Source organism: Petromyzon marinus, chromosome 41, assembly GCF_048934315.1.
Source record: "Petromyzon marinus isolate PM22_M1 ecotype Great Lakes invasive population chromosome 41, UKy_Petmar_22M1.pri1.0, whole genome shotgun sequence".
In the NCBI taxonomy this organism is placed as follows: Eukaryota; Metazoa; Chordata; class Hyperoartia; order Petromyzontiformes; family Petromyzontidae; genus Petromyzon; species Petromyzon marinus.
In genome coordinates, this window is record NC_133707.1 from 11,941,515 (window position 1) to 11,962,528 (window position 21,014).

At 50.9% G+C, this 21,014-nt stretch overlaps 1 protein-coding gene across 5 annotated transcripts in view; it reads right to left on the reverse strand.

Annotated features, from left to right (window-relative positions):
• The window catches only part of LOC116950982 (protein FAM13A-like), a 72,047-nt gene that overhangs the window by 18,978 nt on the left and 32,055 nt on the right, over nt 1-21,014 (reverse strand). For 3 of the 5 annotated variants that reach the window (XM_076073398.1, XM_032969232.2, XM_076073397.1), the window contains 11 exons: nt 18,244-18,493; nt 14,950-15,225; nt 13,752-13,935; nt 13,023-13,152; nt 10,544-10,678; nt 8,448-8,857; nt 7,759-7,800; nt 3,514-3,543; nt 2,627-2,800; nt 1,784-2,000; nt 56-168 (listed from right to left, as the gene is read on the reverse strand). In XM_076073398.1, coding sequence (XP_075929513.1) covers nt 56-168; nt 1,784-2,000; nt 2,627-2,800; nt 3,514-3,543; nt 7,759-7,800; nt 8,448-8,857; nt 10,544-10,678; nt 13,023-13,152; nt 13,752-13,935; nt 14,950-15,225; nt 18,244-18,493 — 1,961 coding nt within the window. The remainder of the gene's footprint in view (nt 1-55; nt 169-1,783; nt 2,001-2,626; nt 2,801-3,513; nt 3,544-7,758; nt 7,801-8,447; nt 8,858-10,543; nt 10,679-13,022; nt 13,153-13,751; nt 13,936-14,949; nt 15,226-18,243; nt 18,494-21,014) is intronic. The other 2 variants (XM_076073395.1, XM_076073396.1) reach the window with 2 other exon arrangements.

Genomic DNA, 21,014 nt, shown 5'->3' on the forward strand with positions numbered 1-21,014 from the left:
GCCAAAACGGTATCATCGCTCGGGTCACGGTGACCGGTACCACGGCGTCTCTTACGGTGGCAGCAGAACGCGGCTCGCAGGCTTCCCCTCCTCCATGTCGGTCTCCGAATCCGTGGCGGATGTCCGACCGGTCCCGCATGACCCTCCCGGGCCAGCGCTCTCCATCGCCTGGAGACAGCGTCGCGTTGGGCAGAGAGGACGCCGCGTTAGCAACGCCGCAACGACCCTGGCACCACTCGCTGCAGGGTTCATGCGTGACGCCCCATGGCGTCGTTTGTAAATACCAGGCCCTGCTACGGTGTCAGATAGTACACGCAGAGCCCTCGTGTTGATCCACTGCTGGATGAGGGCCTCCACACACCATGCAGGTCGTGGGGATCCAAAGCGTGGAAGCGCAGACGTGGGAACGTCAACGATGGATTTGTTCTGCTGCCCACACAACGTGGCACCGCAAGCGTTATCTCGGCCTATCCAAGCGTTATCTCGGCTCGACCCTGCTTAGCACACACACCGGGTGACTGGGTCACCGGTGGTGTCAGAATGAGCTGTGCAAAGATGTTAGCGGCTGTGCAAACAAGCGATCGAATAAGAGAGTGGGCGCTAACGGAAGCAGTCTAAGTCAAGGGCAGATCAACTGGGAAGTCACCACTCGGATGCAGCAGCAGCAGCGGCGGCGGTGGCGATCCAAATCTGATCGGTGATCCCCTGGCTCAATTTCCGGTGTGGTTCTGGGCAGGACCAGCACCAGTGCAGTGGGTGCGATAAACACACGATAATTAATCTACCCATGGCTATTACCCACAAGCACGTGCATGTGCGCATGCACACACGCACTTGAAATAGCGAACGTGCCCGGCGGTCAATACGACGCGAGCACAAAGTCTGCGCCCTTGATCCAGTCCTGCGTGGAAACTCATTTTCACAAACGCACTGCGGTGTCCGGCCTCCCAGAAGGGAAGGAATTAGTCCCGAGGGGCACCACAAGTGAACCAAGGCGCGTGACAAATGCGGGAATGTCAATGTCATGTGCACCTTCGTAACTTCATGACGGACGCGACTCTAATGACTTAATTTCTCAAAACTCTGCGGTCACCGATGCATTGCGCCCATCCAAACCCACGGGGCCCGTCGTGCTGGCCAACGCAGCGCGCTCTCACGCAGCGCGTTGATGTCTGCAAACAAGCTCTGCCAAGCTCCTAAGGTGTTTTAGTTTTAGAACTGTATTTTCAGTCATTTATTTGTTCTTTTATGTCACAATGCAATCCTGAAAGCCACGGGCCAGGTATTAGTGAACTCTGCCCCTTAATAAAAAAAAGCATCCCTGTGTCATCTGGAATGCATTAAAACCTAGCGTAAGCTTATTATGGGCAGTCGTAGTTAACCCAATAATAGTCCTGGCATCTCACGTTCTCTTATGATCTACACAATAATGCCGGCGCTACTCTGGTTCACACCAACTTGGAAGCACCCCAAACCTACTTCCCGTCCTTTACACTAGCTGCCACGTGTGAACGCAAGACAAAGCGTCACGCTGGTTACATCAGCCACGGCAACGGCGGCCAACAGGGCAGTGCACCGCTGTCCGAACACCGTCTCGGCCTAAACCGGGCGCTCCAACCGGGAACGCGATGGCTCTGTGATAAAACCAGCGGAACGCCGCGGGCTACGGTGACGCATGTCAATGGTTGGCATTCGGTTTCACCGCACGTTAAAATTCACCGCGCAGCACGGAGCCGCTGGCATATGGGAGTGGAAAACAAAAGTGTATTTTTAAATGGCTGACCTCTTGTGCTGGCTGGCCGCCCCGTTTGCTGTTGGACCGCTGTCGCTTGGCTCTTAGGCCCCCCTGGTCATCGGGCGTGCCAGGCCCCTTCCCGCTCGTGGCGCCACCATCCCCGCGCTGCTTCTTTGGCACGTCCGACTTGGCAGCTGCGTCCGTCTGGGCGCCCGCGTTGGGGTCCTCGGAAGCGGGCATGTTCACCTTGTTGGTGTCGTCCCTGCTGTGTTGTTATGGGAGCGCGAGTATCGGGGGGGGGGGGGGGGTGAGGGGGTCACGCGGACGTACCAACAAACGGACAAAGTACCCAGACACACATGCACACAGAGGGCAGGGATGGGAAGAGTGAGACGGTGGAAAGGGGTTTAACTTTACCCAGTGCAATGAGGAGAGTAGAGGGAATCGGACAGCAAGTCAATAAGTGACGAACGAAAGGAGAGGAAAATCCAAATTAAAAATACCACGATAGATTTTGCGTGTGCGTCTGGCGATTTGCACGCTGTGCTACGATCCCAGCCATCAAAGGTCAATTCCAGGCCACATAAACATTCACAAGCGGGAACTGATGCTTCAACCTGTGCTGGGTCTCCCCTAGGTCACTTTAAACTAATCTTGGGCACTCGGCGTGATGGCGTGACTGACGTCAGAACTCCAGAGACTAAGGTGGCTGGGCAGATAATCACCACTGGTGTTGGCAATGGCTGGAAATCGAACTTGGGACGCTGGGTATTTAGCGCAGTGAATGCCCTCGCTCCCACAATAACTTACTCCAACACTGCAAGCAGGTGGCTTCAAAGGAGGTGAGTGGGGGGCATTCATGGTGGGGGGGGGGGGGTCTCGTGGACTCACAAGTCAGCCGCATGCGCCCGCCCCGGGGATCTCAGCTGGCGCCGGCGTGGTCTCGCCGGGGCTGCGGTCGTCGTCACAGCGTCCCAAGGGCCGCCGCCGCCGCCCTCATCGCCCGCGTCCGTGTCGAAGAGGTGCTGCTCCACCGTGCTGGCGATGGTTTGCTCCAGCAGGGCTCTGGCGCGCCATGGGGGAGGCACGCAAGTAGGGCCGGGGGGTTAGGGGCCGAGCGGCGAACCCCCTAAGGGAGACGTGAGAAGGCCCCGGGCGAAGCCTCCTGCCGTGCCGGCAGTCGTTCGTGGCTTTCACGGCGACGCTCAGCGTAACTGACAGGGCTCGATAAAGAAACGAGTGCTGACCGATTGGCATTAACGTTTGCGGCGTGCCGAGCCAAGAAAGGTGCTCCGTGAAACGGCTCTGATAACCGCGGCCACTGAATGGACGTGGAAGTTACACGAGGGGCAGGGCCCCCTACGGGGCCAGTTGTGACCTGGCGCCCCGCCACGGTACGCCAAATGCTTTCCGTGCAGTGTCCAAAAGGACAAGGGGCGCTTTTGAGTGCGAGCTCTCTACAACTACTACCACCAAACATGCGCACGCCGCATGACTGAAAATGCCATAGCATTTATAAGCCCGCAATGTCGCAGCGTTGCTTGTGAGCAACGTTTTTCCAAGCTAAAGCCGACAAAATCCTGCCGGCAGGAATGCATGGGACACACAACGCAGTGTGGATCACGGCTACACTTTAATTCTTCGAATACAAAATGAGACGCGCAAATCACATTATTCATCGCACTCAGAGAGCAAAAGCCACAAATCTCCGCGAGTTCTAAATGGCACTGGACTGGCAGCAGAATCATTGTGAAATCAAACCGGAGGGTTTTACTCACTCGGCAGAGCTGTGCACCGGACTGGAGATGCTGTGGGCACCCGGACGCCAAACACGTCGACAGGAGCGGTGAGGACAGAGAGAGAGAAGTCACACAGAGCAAACAGGTGGGGCTGCGCAACACACGGCACCGCGCCACTACGCCGCCTGTCGCCCGAGAGTGACAGCAGACCAAAGGCTCCTGTGTGGCGGCAGTGGCAATTGGGGCGGGGGCGGCATATACAGCGCGACCCCATAATCCGCCGCACAAGGCTCGTAAATCGGTGCCATGTTCCGAGTAACACCGCATTCCGATTCTCGCGTGCGCAAAAACCTACACGTACGTGCACGGCGCCGCCACCCCCCCCCCACACCCCCCACTCCGCTACGGTACTGGGAACCTTCTACAATAACAAAAATAATAGCAATGACGCTGGGAGTAATACAGCAAAGGATAAATAATCAGCAGTGTAAAAACAAACAAAGCCTCTTATCGGATCAGCCGCGTGGCTGGCGCGAGATGAAAAACTGCGCGCTGCTGAGCGAGCGCTGCGTACGGCCATGACCAAAACACGGCCCTGCACGAGTGCCCACGCGCCGTTGTTTACAGCACAAGCGCTCAGGCGCTCGCGGGTACAGCGAAATGCTACAGCCGAACGGTGGCAGGCTTCTCGCATGCAACAACGTGCCTGCAACGCAATCGGCATTAGCAACATTCCGATGTGAACTTTCCACAGCGAAAAGCTGACGTGGCCGAACATGGAATGCTTTCTGCCACTTCACTCCAGCACGAACTCCTCTCCTCGAGAACAATCGCAGTGTTTATCGCTGACGGACACAATGCACTCGTTTCCTCCGCACGTCATTGTCCGTGGCTAACACAGGCGGCATCCTTAAGAGCGACACGGCGAACCCTGCGGGGGGGGGTCATTTTGGACAAGCAAAAATATATAAATTAACTTTGTGGATGAGCAGATGGGCAGCCACGCAGACACAGTTCAAGGGCACTGGCTGCGAATTTCCCAGACGGTTAGATTTTATTATTGATATCGGCTGCGAGCTCCAGCGGCGATACAGTTAAACATTAATCAAGTGCCGTAGCAGGGTGGGGCACAGGTAAGGGCCGTGCCCCCGGGGTGCTTGTTAAGAGGCAGGGGAAAGGCCTACTATTTAAATAAGTAATATTTATAAAAAAAACTTTTTTTAAAACACGCTTTTATGAAGCTTGCCATAACGTAAGGGACCATGGCCAATTACAGCCAACGTCAGTTGACTGTGGATAATTAGCCCCAAGCCGAAACAAAACATATAAAAAAGAATGTAAAAAAAATATTTTTATGATAGAATATAGTATTGTCATCAGTATAACATCAGTATACCAAGTTTGCAGTCGATACCACATTGGGAAGTGGGTTAAAATTGAGTTACAATATTTGAGGATACGACAACAACGACAACAACAACAGACAGAGTGAGTCAATAAAAAGCATGTAAAATAGAGCTACGCTCAATCAACAGTTGGGTGCGACGGGGCTCGCTCTGCAGAGGAGTGCAGAGCGAGCACAGAGCGGGCAGACTGAGTAGAGAGAGCAAAACGCTCGTCCGAGAAAACAGTTTCTAAATGTCACCGTCCACTGCCTTTGTTTCGAGTGGGGCGCAAAATAATTCCAAGCGATTGCTTATGGATAGCATTTTAAACTTGCGGGTGAGTGAGTGAGCGGGTCCACTGGCAGAGCGTCCCAACTTGTCGGGGAAATTGAACAGTGCTAATGAACGCATGCACGTGCAGAAACATGCGGACGTATGGTCACACGGACGCACGCGGGGTGCACGTGCTCGTGGCCATGCACACAGAAGTGTGTCAATTGCGCAAGTATGTGCATAAAAGTATTTTTTTAAATATATATACACTGAATCTATCCATTGCCAATGTTCCCCAAAAACTATACAGATCTGGGCGTTGGTCTGGGCAAGCTGTAAGCTGTGCGGGGAGTTTTGCTGCCAACAGTTCAGGAGCTCTGTCGGCTGTTTCAAGATTGGTGATGGACCGGCAGAAATAACCCAGCGGCTCCCTTAAAGAAACCAACATCACTACACAAACGCCTTCATCAAGCCCAAAGGCCCAATCGTTGTTCGGTCTATGCGAGAAACCTGGGTCTGTGAGCTTTAGCATGGCGAGCACTGCTTGCAAAAGGCAGCTAGCAGCACTCAAAAATTTTGGTCGCACAGTTTATAACAACAATAACGATGTTCCGTTTTTTATATATGTACAGCGGCATCGTTAATGCAAACTTCATTGCTCACAATCGTCAAAGAACCACAGAAAACCAGGAAGGCAGCAGCCAGGTGGTGGGTGAGCCAGTGCTCTCAACAATTGCCTAAGCTCTCCAGTTTTCTTAATATTAAAATGCTTTCAGCCAATTGATGAATGCTTAAACACGTTTGTTTGTTCGGTTTAAATCTGGGGCCGATGATAAAGTGCACTACGCTTTGCAGAGTAGTGCAACATGCGCACAATCTATTAAGCACACACGTCAGCAAAGAACCTGCTTATTTCTCAAGATGAAAAACACCATGAATAGTGTTGCCAGAAAACTCAAGATTAAACATTTACAAGATATAGGGAAATGAGGTTTGAGGAAGCAACGGTGTTACAACGCTGATCGCTACAGCATCTTTGTTTTGCAATCCGCATCCGAGGTGGCACGGTGGCGTAGTGGTTAGCACGCTGCACAACAACAGTGGCAGGCCGAGTTCCATTCCCAGTCACGGCTGACATCAGTGGCAAGCGAATATATTAATCAAAACTGGTCTCGGCGTCATGAATTATAGTCATAAGCGAAATGTCCCCGGGAAAGTTGATTGACAGGGGTCTGTACGTGATTATGAGTTCTTATTTAATGAACTTCAGTGTGCGCTCCACAGTCCACAGCTCGTTTCAAAAGGAGGCTCCAATCCAGACCATGCTTAGGCTGCTGTGATATTCTTTAGCATCTCATCTCATTCTGCCCATGCACGTACAAATTAATTTGGATATTTTTTTGCCCCAGTGTCTCCCTTGTGTGCACCTATATGTACTCAATACGTACATAAAGGTCACTTTTAATAAGGTGAAACAGCCAGGACCACGTCATTACGTTGACATACTTCCCGCGCCTGTTTTACCCAATTAAAAACACCACAAGTGTGGCCTTAACCTGATGATGAAGTAGGCCTGAATATCATGGCAGCATTGCTTTCAAGTTTTTCAGAATTAATTACATCCGCAATGTATTTATTCATTTGGTTTCACCTAAACACACAAAGAGAAGATCCCCCAAACAGTCGAATCGTTGGGGGCAGTGTTGTTAGCAACAACTGCAAAGTCTGGTAAGGGACACAAGAGAATGGTGTTGGTAAGCACCATGCCAGGCCCCCTTTGTCTCCCAAATGCCGATGTTTACACACCACAACAAATACTCATTTAAGGCTAAATCGACCTATGGGAGGCAGCGCACGACCCGGTTCCGGTATCGCCTTCTAGTGATGTTTGCTGTGGCTGGGAATTGAAATCGGGCCGCTGGATTGGTAACGCAGTGTGCTAACCAGTACTCCACTGTTACCCGCGCGTCTAAACAAAAATGCGCACAAGTTCCCTTTCGTTGTTTGTGACATCCCCGATAGGGTCCAGTAGGGGCAGGGGTTTAAACTTCCTGGCACAAACACTCTAGATCGGTGACGTGATATCCATCCTGCATGGCAATATCCAGTGTGGTACCAGCTGGTGAAGAATATCTCCACGAATAATCCTAATCGCAGTAACAATAATAATAGTACTACAGTCTGTTCTCCTCTAACGCGTGTTTTCATAACGTGAATTGGATATAACGCGATGAATGTATTAAGGGAACACTATTATAATACGGATGTGAATTGGATATAACGCGATTGAGTGACGGAACTACATCGCGCAAGTAGGAATAAGCGGTCATACGGCTGCCTCGGCGTAGCATTACACAAGGCGGGATGCTGCTGGATGCTTTTAGATGCTACCCACGCTCCTCAGTCTTTGTTCAGCCTGAGTATGCATCTCACGTGTTATCGTGGACTGTGCTTTGCCCTATATTATAGATGTTTTTTTATTATAATGCGATTTTTTCCTAACACGGTGTTCTTCAGGAACGCAACTAGCGCGTTATAGGAAAACAGACTGTACTACAAATTACGACTTTGCACTTTTGTAGTGGTGAGCAGCGGCACGCGTGTGGGGGTCATGCCAAACTCTCACCTGCAGAAGCACGGGGAGTCCGGTCGGTCATCCTCTTGCAGGCTGCAACACGCACGGCAGAGTACGTCAACGTACGTCATAGTTGAATTATGAATTGATAAAGAGTTATAATGAGTTTCTGGGTGCCAGGGATCGGGATAGAGTTGGTTTGTACCTCAATCGAAGTGTCGGTCACCAGTGTATGAGCAATACTTTTACATATGAAATGTTAAACTAACGTTTTGACTATTTTAACAACTGACTTTCCAAATTAAACTCAGTGGTGCCAGTGCTATGGAGACAACATACGGTAAATTTTAATGAATTGCGTTCACCGCATTGGCAATAGCGTTGTAAAATATTTACTCTGTGATGCAAAACTGCAGCGCGAACGCGGCACTCTCTCTGGCGTGCCACCGCTAGGCGAGAGGATTACGCGGGCGGTGCCACGCGGGCGGTGCCACGCGGGCGGTGCCACGCGGGCGGTGCCACGCGGGCGGTGCCACGCGGGCGGTGCCACGCGGGCGGTGCCACGCGGGCGGTGCCACGCGGGCGGTGCCACGCGGGCGGTGCCACGCGGGCGGTGCCACGCGGGCGGTGCCACGCGGGCGGTGCCACGCAGGCGGTGCCACGCGGGCGGTGCCACGCGGGCGGTGCCACGCGGGCGGTGCCACGCGGGCGCACCGACTGCCGCTCTACGGTGCGCCCACCTGCTGAAGGGCTCCGTGTCGCTGTGCGATGAATCCATGTCCTCTCCATTTGCCGCCGTGCGTGATGGCGCCATGCTACGCCCGCTCTCCTTCCCGACGGTTCGGGCACAGTGTGGCTCCGTTGCGCCGAGCCTCACCGCCTCCTCCTTCTCCTCCTCCTCCAGTGCCGCGCCCTCCGAGTCGTGATGACCGTGGGGCTCGAACGCAGGCGGCGGGGGCCAGCGGCGGTCCGTGGGGCAGGCGCGCGGCGATAATAGCGGCGGCGGTGACGATGACGACGCTGGTGGCGGCGGGGACATGGGGGGGTCCCGGCGAGCGGAGCTGGGACACGGAGCTCCGTCCGGACTCTCAGGCCGTGCCTCGGAGCTCGACGAGGAGGCCTCCTCCGCTACGCGGATCGCGCGGTTCCTCTGCGCGTACACGTGCGTGCGTGCACATGGACACACGGACACACGCGACGGGGAGACCAACGGCGGTGAAATGCGGGGAGAGTAAAAACTGCGCGGGTGTAATCCGTGCATCGCTTGCACGGGGGAGGCTCGGTGAGCTCTTAATGCTGCACTGAAGCCCCCGGCTGGTGCTGCTTAGATTCTCGTTTCTAATCCAGCCAGGCAAGTGAGATGATATCGGATTCTCCGGGGAAGACAGTTTGACGGTGCCAACCTGGCAAAGTAATGGCCACATGCAGGGAAGAAAGAGAAACCTTCGAGCATGTATTATATTTGGTGTTTTCACATTCTGCTCGCTTGACTCTTTACGCAGGATGATGCATTGCCATTCGATGTTGGGTAAGGAAGGTCATATTAAAGAGGTGTAGTTGAATGGCAACATCTTTGAGAGGTATTTTCTATTGAGACGTGAAGTTCTCCCTACTCTGGGAGCTCTGAAAGGATACTATCGGTGTGTTTGTACACATTCAAAATAAGTCAAATTACGTTGCGAGATGAATGTTAAGACTTTCCTTCTCAAAGACTAAAATTCCCAAGGACACAGTGAAAAGTATATGCCTTATACAATAATGTTACTTATTTATTCGGCAGGCCGATTCTCACGATGATTTTCAGAAGGATCCTGCATGGGGATGTTTGGCCAATTCAATTCAAAGGTGTTTGGCCTCATGTTGGAGGAGGCCGGAGTACACAGAGAAAAACACACACCACACACAGGGGAGGATTACACTCCAAGTTCCACAAAGATGCATTAAATAACCCACTTGCCATGTTAACACCTCTTGGCCATCACGCAGTGCAGAGGCTTCTGGGAGTTTCATAAATCTCGTGTGCATTCGTGAGCGGTCACGCGCGTACGGTGGTGATATGTTAACTACCTCCCCTGATATACAGGAGGTCGTGGGTTCGATCCTGACCCTGATGCCTCTGTATATATGGAGTTTGCATCTTCTCCCCGTGGTTGCGTAGACTTTTCTCCGGGTCATCTGGTTTTTCCCTCCACATTTAGAATCAACTTGCATATCATAGATTTGGCTGCTATACGTTTCCATGTCATAAGCCACTTCATTGAGCTATCATTTGTTGCCAGGTTGCTTCTGAAAACGAGCTATAAAGCTCGGTGGGCCTCACCTCGTGAAATAAAAATAGCAATAGTAGTTTTCATCTTCTTTGGTTCTTTCGGTAAAGTCACGTAGAATGAGAATAAAATAATAAATTGATAAAATAAAATAACAATAATATTCTCACGACGTTTCGGCCACAACACAAGTCGTGAGAATATTGTGTTATTTTATTTTATCAATTTATTATTTTATTCTCATTCTACGTGACTTTACCGAAAGAACCAAAGAAGATGAATCCTTGCAGTCACGAAAGCTTTAAATCGAAAAATAGTAGTTTTAGTACAGTGACACCCGCATCCCCCACGCGGCTTAGCTAACGAGGCCCAGCTAACGAGGCTCGCGCCATACTCGAGGCGCATCGCCCCGAGTGACCGTCAGCGCAGGCGGAGGGAGCAGGAGCTCACGCTCTAAGCCTCTTACACAAAAAGGAAAAGCAGGGGGGGGTGGTGGCTCTGACCGCCACCGACGCCACCACACGCTGTCCCTTCGCGACGAGCCCCACGTGCCTCCCCCAAGGACGCACCTTCTTCTTGCGAGTGGCGGCCACCACGGTGGCATAGCTCGCCTCTCCATTTAGCCGGCCGGCCGGCGGCGGGTTCTGCGTTCCGTCGTTTGCTGCTTCCTCAGCGCTGGTTGAAGCGGCCGCCTCCTGCAGCTCCTGCGATGGCAGCAGCAGGACAAACGCGCCCACTGTTAAGCATGGTGCGGAGCAGATGTCCAATATAGAATCGTCTCTGAATACAAAAACTAGATTTTTGGTACTTCCGATGAATTCCATCGCTACCTTTCCCGGAGCGTGTCGGTGACCACCATACAAACAAACACGCCTCACAGCAACAGAGTGGAATAAAAAATAGGTTATTTCCCCTTTTTTCTGTCAACAAAACTGAAACCTTTTAACGAGAAATCATGTCTGCATTAACCACAATACTTGTGGTCAAAATGCAAAAAAAATCATCCTCTGATAATATATGCATTGTCCTTGAAACTGATTGGTCTACACCAGAGACAGCTTTCTTTTGAGCCTAGTCTCAAACGGTGTTCGACCAGAGGACACCAACAGGCGTACTTTCAGTTTAAAAGACAATGCATATATTATCAGAGTATGACTTTTTTTTTTTGCATTCTGACCACAAGTATTGTGGTTAATGCAGACATGATTCCTCGTAAAAGGCATCAGTTTTGTTGCCAGAAAAAAGGTGGAAAACCTATTCTTATATTTTGGTACTGGCAAAGGAGGCCTCATGATGAAAAAGAGTTGAATGTTTGATCGTGAGAGGCCACAGCAGCTGTTTAAATTAATAATTTTATCTGGCCAGATGACAGTGGCAGAAGGGCACAGCTCACAATGAGAAGGTTGCATGTTCAAATCCTGGTTGTAGAGGTCCGCAAATGAGAACCACTGTGTGGGAGGCCAACATTCGTTATCCGATACATAAGCTCACCCCCGTCATATGAATATGGAAATTCCAATACTTTTTTTACATGAGCCGGAGTAAAAATACATATTTGTTTGTACATTATCTTAACCATCTTGCTCTGACAACTAAATAACCCGAGAGAGAGTATTTTTGACTGTTGATTTCATCTAAGGGTTACCGCTCAGAACGGGAGAGCGAAACGAGAGCACGACACTCAGCCAAACTCTGTACAAACATCCACGTGTATGTGATTAACACATTAATAATGTGGTATGTTTATAATTTCAACTTGTAACGCGTTACACAGTATTCTTTTGCTCTCGCGTAGCGAGAGAACAACTCAGAGGCACGAGGAGGAACCACAGACGAGCGGGAATTCAGCAGCCACGCAATGAGCCGGCGTTAACATTTGCGTAAGCTCTACGGTCCTCTTTATATCAAGATGTTATCAGCCAATTAATGAGTGTTACATGTGGGAGGAAACCAGACAACCCTGAGAAAACCTGTGTGTGTGAGGGGGAAAGACTATCCCCATACAGATGGAACACGTGAAGTCTACGTTATTGCTGGACTGCTTTCTGTTGGCGAGCCAGGGTATGATGGCACCTCGATGCCTGCAGGGAGTTTCACAACATTTGTGCGATCCACAAACCCACGCCTTCACAGTGCTGGAATAGAGGCCATGTGCATAACCACTGCCAGATGAAGCCAAAGATGAATGGCAACATGAAATACTGAATGATCCTAATACAATAATAGGTTTTTCCCTTTTTTCTGGCAACAAAACTGACACCTTTTCGCAAAGAATCATGTTAACATTAACCACAATACTTGCAGTCAAATGCAAACAAAAAACAATACTCTGATAATTTATGCATTGTCCTTGAAATTAATTGGTCCACACCAGAGACAGCTTTTCTTAGAGCCTAATCTCAAATGGTGTTCAACCAGATGACGCCAAAAGGTGTTCAGATGTTAAAACACCAAACTGAAACCTTTTACAAGGAATCATGTCTGCATTAACCACAATACTTGCGGTCAGAATGCAAACGTACGCCTTTTGGCGTCCTCTGGTCTAACACCGTTTGAGACGAGGCTCAAAAGAAAGCTGTCTCTGGTGTGGACCAATCAGTTTCAAAGACAATGCATATATTATTAGAGTATGTTTTTTGTTGCATTCTGACCACAAGCATTGTGGTTAATGCAGACATGATTCCTGGTAAAAAGGTTTCAGTTTGGTGTTTTAACATCTTAACACCTGTTTTGTTGTAAAGCCTTAACAGACTGTTTGGGCAAGCGCTGTTTGCGAGCACCTATGAAGGCCATCATGGCACACGAGGGGGTGGATGGCTAAAAGTACGCCGGGCTGACTTTGACACCCCCATGGCGATGTTTACACACCACACCAGGTACTCATGTGAGGCCGAGTCGACCTAGGGGAAGCCCATGACCGGTTGAGATAATCGTCATTGGTGTTGTCCGTGAGTGGGAATAAAACTCGGGTCGCCAGGTTTCTTAGCGAGTGCGCCAACCGCTGCACTACCACTCCCCACAGCATCTTTAACCGACACACACTCTTACCTGCACGAGGATGATGTGTGCGTGCCGAGGACTGTCTTCCTGGAAGATGGAGAGGAAGTCGGTGATGAACCTCGCCGTAACTCGGTTCACCACCTGCTGCTCCGCAATGCCCTCCATTCCAGGAGAGACACTGTGAAGTGCAGAGACACAGAGACACAGGGAGCGCACTAAAAAAAGGGAAAAGCAAATTAATTGAAAAACAAAGACAAAAAGCCTCTGTGCAGCCTACACAATCTGTTGGGGCAGGTGTTGTTACCGAGTAGCAGCACCTATGAAGGTTGGTATGGCACACGAGGGTGTGGTTTGGCCAGCTCCATGCAACCAGCTTTCCACACAAAAACAAAGATCCCCCGTATAGCCTGAACAGACTGTTAGGGCAAGTGCTGTTAGCGAGTAGCACCACTGAAGATCGGCACGACACACGAGGGGATGGGGAGGGGCCAGCACCACGCCCGGCCACCTTTGTCTCCCCAGTGGCGATGTTTCCACACCGCACCAGGTACTCATTTGAGGCTAAGCTGACCTAGCAGAGGCCCAGGACCAGTTCAGATAATTGTCACTGGTGTTGGCCATAAACGGAAATCGAACTCGGGTCGCCATGTTCGTAGCGCAGCACGCTAACCGCTACAAGACTGCTCCCCGTGCACACACACACACAGACGCACTCCACCGACCGTGCACAACGACACTCGTGCACGCATAGACACTGTGGAAAAAAACGGCGCTCACCGGAAAAAGTTGGGGCCGAAAACGGTGCCAAGGTTTTGCGGCGACATGAGGTTGACCTCCTGGTGCTGGGCCACGCGCACCAGGAAGGAGCACAAGTAGCGCAACAGCGCGTGGTTCTCGCCTGGCAGCTGAGCCAGCAGCAGCCGCAGCGACTCAGCGAGCCGCATTTCATCCCCGGCGCTGTCTGCAGGGCGCAAGTGGCACGCAGCGGTGAGAGAGGGAGGGTGCCGTGCATTCAAATGCAATGGGATACGATGGCACGGAAGAAGGGTGCTGGAGACATGGACCTGACCATTGGGCAGAAAACTTAAGAAAGAAGCACATTGAGGTGACCCCGTGGCTCAGAGAGGTCACAGCGCTAAACCGGAACTGCCGTGACCCTGGGTTCCAATGCAGGCGGTTGCACAGGATTAAACCGGAGTCTCCAGCGGAGCGGAGTTCACAGTCTCAGTCCGACCACCAATGACCACGCACAAAAAAACCCGTTACACGTTAAACTGGTTCTTTACCAGCTCCGAGAATTAAAAATATCAGATGGACTGTCATGCAATAAACATTACTCTCGTAGAGCAGAGCGGGTGGGAAAGTGCCACCCTCTACTGTCTGGACCACCTAAAGGGATCTCAAGAGGTAGCTCTGAAATATCCGCTTCTATGTGCCACCCACTGACACGAACGGTCGCACTGCTCTGCGGGAGCTGCAACTTAATTCTTAGTCTCGCAATGCGATGCCGATAGCAACAATCGGGATAAATTTGGGGGAATATGACAACAAAGTGAGAAGAAGCACAGTGTTACTGCGGGGATGGGTGTGGTCTCATCGTGTACAATAAATATGAAAAATCCTCTGTACAGCCATTAACAGACTGTTGGTGCAAGTGCTGTTAGCGAGCACCTATGAAAGCCAACACAGCACACGAAGGAGTTGCTTGGCTTACACCATGCCTGGCCGCCTTTGTCTCCCGAGTGCCGATGTTTATACAGTGCACCAGGTACTCATTTGAGGCCGAGTCTTCTACTGGGTGGCTCAGGACCAGTTCAGAAATTTGTCACTGATTTTAGTCACGAGCAGGAATCAAACTCGGATCGTCTGGTTTCTAGCACAGTGCGCTAACCACTGCACCACCGTTCCCCACCCCACGTATGAGCTCACGCACACACACACATGCGCACACACGCGCACGCGCACACACACCGACCTCGGTGTGCCTGTAGGAAGCTGGGCAGCAGGCTGGCCGGCACAACGCCATCAGGCAGCTCCCTGAGGAACAGCTTGAGCAGCCCGGCTACGGACGACACGTCCGCCTGGCCCCGCCACGCCTCGGGCACCTCCACCGCATCACCGCCTTCGTCGCCGTCGGCGCCGGTGGCACCGCCATCCCCGTCGCTCGTCACGTCCGCCTCCCAGGCCTGCCTGAGCCGCTCCACGGCACGCACGCTGCCACTCACCCGGAAGAGGCCCTCCGACTCCAGGCCTGTGTGGACAGAGACACAGTAGTGTCATTAGCACCGACGGCAGCAGCAGCATCGGCAAGATGATCTGCAGCAGTGGTAGCATCAGTAGCAACGCATTAGCAGCAGCAGCAAAAATATCAGCAGTCATATCATCAGCGGCAGTAGCTTCAACCGTAGCAGCATCATCACCACTAGCAGCAGCAGCGTCATGAGCAGCATGACTTTAGTAATGTTCATATAAAATGTATTTAAAAAGTGAACTTTTATACAATTTTTATTTCATCAGGTAAGGCTCACTGAGCTATATAGCTCTTTGTTAGAAGCGACCTGGATACAAATGATAGCTCACCGAAGTGGCTTATTATATGGAAATTTATAGCAGCAAATATTCTAAAAATATGTTCCTAAATGGGGAGAGGAAAACCAGAGGACCTGGAGAAAAAAACCACACGACCACGGGGAAAACATGCAATCTCCAAATGTACAGGTGTCAGGGTTGGGATCGACACCACAATCTCCTGTATACCAGGCGGGAGTAGTTAACATCTTGCCACCGTGGCGCCCAAGCAAGTGGACAGTGTCATCAAAATTCACAGATCCTAGTCAACCCACAGCTGGATAGAAGAATTCCATTGCCACTTGGTCAAGAGGGTTGTTTGCCCATACCTGGTTAATGTGAGTTGGTGAAGTGGCGGGGAGCCAGAACATCTCAAATATCACCCGCCACTCGTGTTATCCGTGACCAAAAATCAAACTCGGGGTTGCCAGGTTCACGGCTCCGCATGCTCCGCATCCTATGCCACTGCTATGCCAAGTAATAGCAACAGTTCCGATACTCGACATTTGTATCAGCAGGACCAACAGCGGCAGCAGTCGTAGTCAATAGTGCAGTAGTAGCTGTCAATAGATGGCTTATATTACGGTCCAACCAGCCACTGAATACAGGGGCTGCAATGAAAACAAAACTGCGCTGGAGTCACAAACGAAGCGCTTATTAAAGCGCGTGGCGGGCGATGTTACATAAACGTGAGGACGTTAGGCCTCACGGAGTGCAGAGCCTCCCGTGGTGAGTGGAATTTTCCAAAAAATTGACAGTGCCCTCCATTTTCATTATATATATAAAAAAAAATGGTTTACAAAACAATGTTAAATTTACACATCGCAAGGGAAAGTGCCTGGCTGTTTTCGGTTCGTGCAACAACATTTACTAAATGGCACTGATTTCCCTCGCGACAAACTTTTCATTAAAATGTCCAGAAATCTTCACTGGAGAAACAAATCACGGCTCTGCGAAACCAGCCATGTACAGTTTTCAAATCCGTGGAAACATGGGTTGCCCCGCAACGGAAGCGCGGTTTGGCGGAAGCGGTTTAGCAGACACCGACCTTTTGTCGACAGTTAATTTGAATTTCCTGGTCCAGGCCCAGGTAATTTTCCACAAATTAGAGGTCGAGCTGGTGAGGTTATTTTCGTTTTTCATAATAAAGGTTTTTTTTGGGTTAGATCGCGAAAATATAAATGTGTCGTTAACGCACCACCACTCGACACCCAATTAGTAAGGTTTGTCACGTAAACAAAACGTGCTAGTTAGTTCCTACTTCAGCACACCGGTGTGTTGAAGAGTAAACCCACAACATTTACAATTTTGAGTACAAAGTTTGACTGCTGATTATAACCAGCTTCATCAGGCAATTTGCCAGAATTGCTAATAAGTCTTCCTGTCTACCGGTCTTAAACAGTTCAGTTTCTTTAATTTCCTCAAATCTGACAACTCCCATTTACCCCGTCACGCCACGGGCTGTTCCGCATCCGGGTAACGTGTGGCCAGGCAGAGAGAGGGGTGCGATCACGCGCTGGCAATCCCACGAAGGCCGTAGAGTGGCCAATTTCGCACGACCGCATTCGCTCTTAAACTCGGAGTTCCCTGCAGTCGCTCCCAGCACTGTGTTAGACCCTATATTTACACTCTCATAAAAAAAAAAGCTCCTATTGTGTAGAAAACGAACCCAAGCTGTGTCTCAGGGTGGCCTAATACAAGTTTTGAAGCTTTGCCAATGAGACAAGAAACTTTAAAGTGCCTTGAAGGCATGCCACGTTCAGAACTCAAGAGAACAAGGGAGACCCGGGCCAACGAAATGACGATACGGCACGATGGTGACATATTAAACGGCCCTTGAGTGCTATTATCACGGAGCTCCTGACAGTCAATAAGAATAAAAAATCGAATTTACACTTCTAAAGCACCAGTCACCCGGTTGTGGTCACAAGGTACTGTATAGAGCTCAAAACACAAATAAAATGTATAAAGATAAATAAACCCAGTAAAAACCTAATCAGGTGACACCTAGTGATAATACACTCCACCAAGCACAACAAACACCCCACAGTTAAAACGTATAAAGTGAAGAGACGATGAGAACAGGCGAGCCTTAAAATGAGACTTGAATAGGAGGCCGAGAGGCTCCGCGCGGACTGCGTATATATCTCGTGGAAGTGAATTCCACGGCCTAGGGGCCGCACGGGAAGAGGCCCGGGGTGCCCGCCGTGCAGAAGGGATCCACCTCGGCACGCACAGCAGGTCCCTTTATTTATTCACATCGGACCTCTCATCAAACCCAAAGAACAGCACATGGGACACAAAACAAGGATACTCAACTATGATCCATAATACATTTTTGGGTCGGATAACGTAAGTAAAATGTATGTAATTGCACCCTCCTCCAGCCGACACAGCTGATCAATAAAGTTGTCATTTGAACAAACGTGCCAGTTTACTACTGCCAACTGTGTTCCCTCTATATAATTTCACAGCCCATGGGACGGCAAGGAGACAGCTCAGAACCACTGTGGGTGGCAAGCGGTGTGCAGCACTGGTGATCGAGCGAGTGGGATGCGGCACCGGTGGTCGGGTGAGTGGGGTGCAGCCCTGGTGGTCGGGTGAGTGGGGTGCAGCCCTGGTGGTCGGGTGAGTGGGGTGCAGCCCTGGTGGTCGTGTGAGTGGGGTGCAGCACCAGTGACCGGACGAGCGGTTCAATTACCGTGTTCCTCCAGGAACTGCACCATGGTCTCCACCACGAGTGGCACGGTGCGGCCGGGCGGCACGCCAGCCAGCAGCGTCGCCAGCTCCACGCCGAACGTGCGCCCCCCCGCAGCCGCTCCGGGCTCCGGGGCCGTGGCGCCGGGCTCCAGGAGGCCGCCGTGGCCATACCCAAATGCCGGCGGCGACAGCGGCGGTGGAGAGAACATGTGCTTCACTTCCTCATGGACCCGTCCCCCGGACTTGCCCTGCTGAAACACACGGACACGGACGCACGCAGATTCCCCCTGGTGTAGGCCTTACAGAGGTGTGCGCTAACCACTGCGCCGCCGATCCCCAAACTCTCGGAAAGACAAAGGTTCCCCTCGCAGCCTTATTGTAGTTTGCTAACCGTGGCGCCACCACTTCCCCACAACAACAAACAGTTGCCATTCGCCACTAATTGGTGGTGAATGTCACGAAGTTGGTGCCAAGCGAGGTGCACTTTGAGGCCATGTGACGTATAAAAGGCTCGCTGGTAGGAAGTCACGGGACAGACCCAGGTGCTGTGGGTTGACTTCGGATGACTGGCAGATGCACCACCTGTGCTCCCCACTGTGCCAATTTTCTGCATTTTAGTTCACAGAAAAGCAAACATCCCCCATGCAGCCTTACAGAGTACACTGTGCTAACAATGGTGACACTGCTCCCCACACACCCACAGAAACAAATATCTCGCGATGTAGTCTTTAACAGACTGCTGAGGCAAGTGTTGTTAGAGAGTACCAATTAAAATCATAAAGGCTTACGAGGGGGTGCTGTGGCCATCATATGATTCGCGATTGATGTTAACTGTGGCCAAAAAACAAAGTGAGGTCACCGGGTTCGTAGCGCAGCTCTCTAACCCCTTCGCTACTGTTCCCTACATGCAAATACAAAGATCCCCCGTATAGCCTTAACAAACTGTTGGGTCATGTGCTCTTAGCAAGCACCTCTGAAGGCCGACAAAGGCACACAAGGGGATGGGTGGCCAGAACCACACCCGGCCGCATTTAGCTAGTGATGTTTACACACTGCACCAGGTACTCATTTGAGGCTGAGTCGACCTTGGGAAGGCCCAGGACTGGTTCAGATAATCGTCACTGGTGTTGACCGTGAGTGGGAATCGAACTCGGGCTGTCGGGTTTATAGCGCAGCGCGCTAACCGCTACACTACCATTCCCCACATGCACACAAATACACAGGTAAAGACGCATACATGCACAGGAAAGGAGGTATCCGTTAATGAACCATGTCCTATTGTCGCAAGTGCTGTTCGCGAGCACCTATGAAGGAAGGCTGGATCGGTACAGCAGTGAAGGGATGGTGTTGTGGCCATAGCCATGCATGTGTGGCCGCAGCATGAACGCGACAGGAATACACTTGATAGGCCAGCCCTCCCCTTTGTGAGGGACCCCTGTTCTCAATTGCCTATCACTCACTTGAAAGTCAAGGTTATTTACCTATCTATAGCTCTACATTACCATTGGGAAGGACACTGGATCTCCTGATCTTTTTGAGATGCATCAAGAAACATCCCCATCCTGTCTACTCATCCTTCACAGCCCCTGCATCTCACAAACTGTGATGGTGCCTATCCTGTCTACTCACCATTCACAGTTCATGTGGGTCACAAACTGAGTCGGGCCTATATCCAGCCCTACTAATCCTTCACAGAGTCTTACAAACTGAGACGGGGCTTAGGGCCAACAAATTTACGTTTTTGAAGAAGTTGTTGTATTAATGCCTTGCTGTGTGGTGATGTTGTTTGAGGGCTTGTAAGCTGAATTGTTGGTGCCATGAACGGCATCTACTAAACTGTGATAATTGCTATGTAATTATGTTCTGGTTTTGAGTTGAGTGATGATGCACGCAAATATATACGGGAGAAGTGGCACTTGGTGTGGCGTCAAATCTCCTCGCATACATTGCATTGACGTGGCCCAGCGGAAGTGCGTTGGCCCAATATCGCAGAAGCTTGTGGTTGGAATGCAGCAGAGTGCCCTGGTTAATACTGCAATGATATTAATAGTAAAATACGACTACGCACCATCTGCTTCACCCATGATTTACGTTAAAGATGCCTTCTCGTAATTTGAAGGAGAGTAGGCCATTGCGTGTCAGCGTTGCGTTCCAAATTAGGTAACAATTGAAAGAATAACTCGCAAATTGGGAAACAGCCACGCGCAATTGTCATCCCTTACTGCATTAAACTTGGCAGGATCCTCTTGAAAAAAAAGTAGAGACGCTCAGTCGGGCTTTCCTGGTTTAGAATGCGTCATAAATAATTAGTTACTAAGTGTGCCTAAACGTAATATTTGCAGGTACACATGCTGGAGGCAAACGGCGCTCCGTCACCCACCTAGACCAGGAGGTCTGTTTGAACAAACAGGACAAGACAGACAGCACCACACAAGTGCAGCAGTGAGTCATCGATTGCGGAATCTGTTTACTCAGAGCAGAGATGGCTGAGTGGTCAAGTCGGTTGGGGGGGGGGCTCGTCTTGGGGTTCAAGGTTCAGCTTACAGCTCTCCTGGATAACCAGCTGCAGGCTGGTTACCCAGGAGAGCTGTAACCATTACACTGCCACTCCCCACCATCTCATTCCAGTTTCATCTCACTCCCCCCTTCTCATCTCATTATGCCCACCAACACACTCTACCCTTCTCCTCCTATCTCATTCTATTTCCATCCATATATCTGATTAGCACGGTTGGCTACATACGGTGCGAAAAAAGTTCAACATACATACAC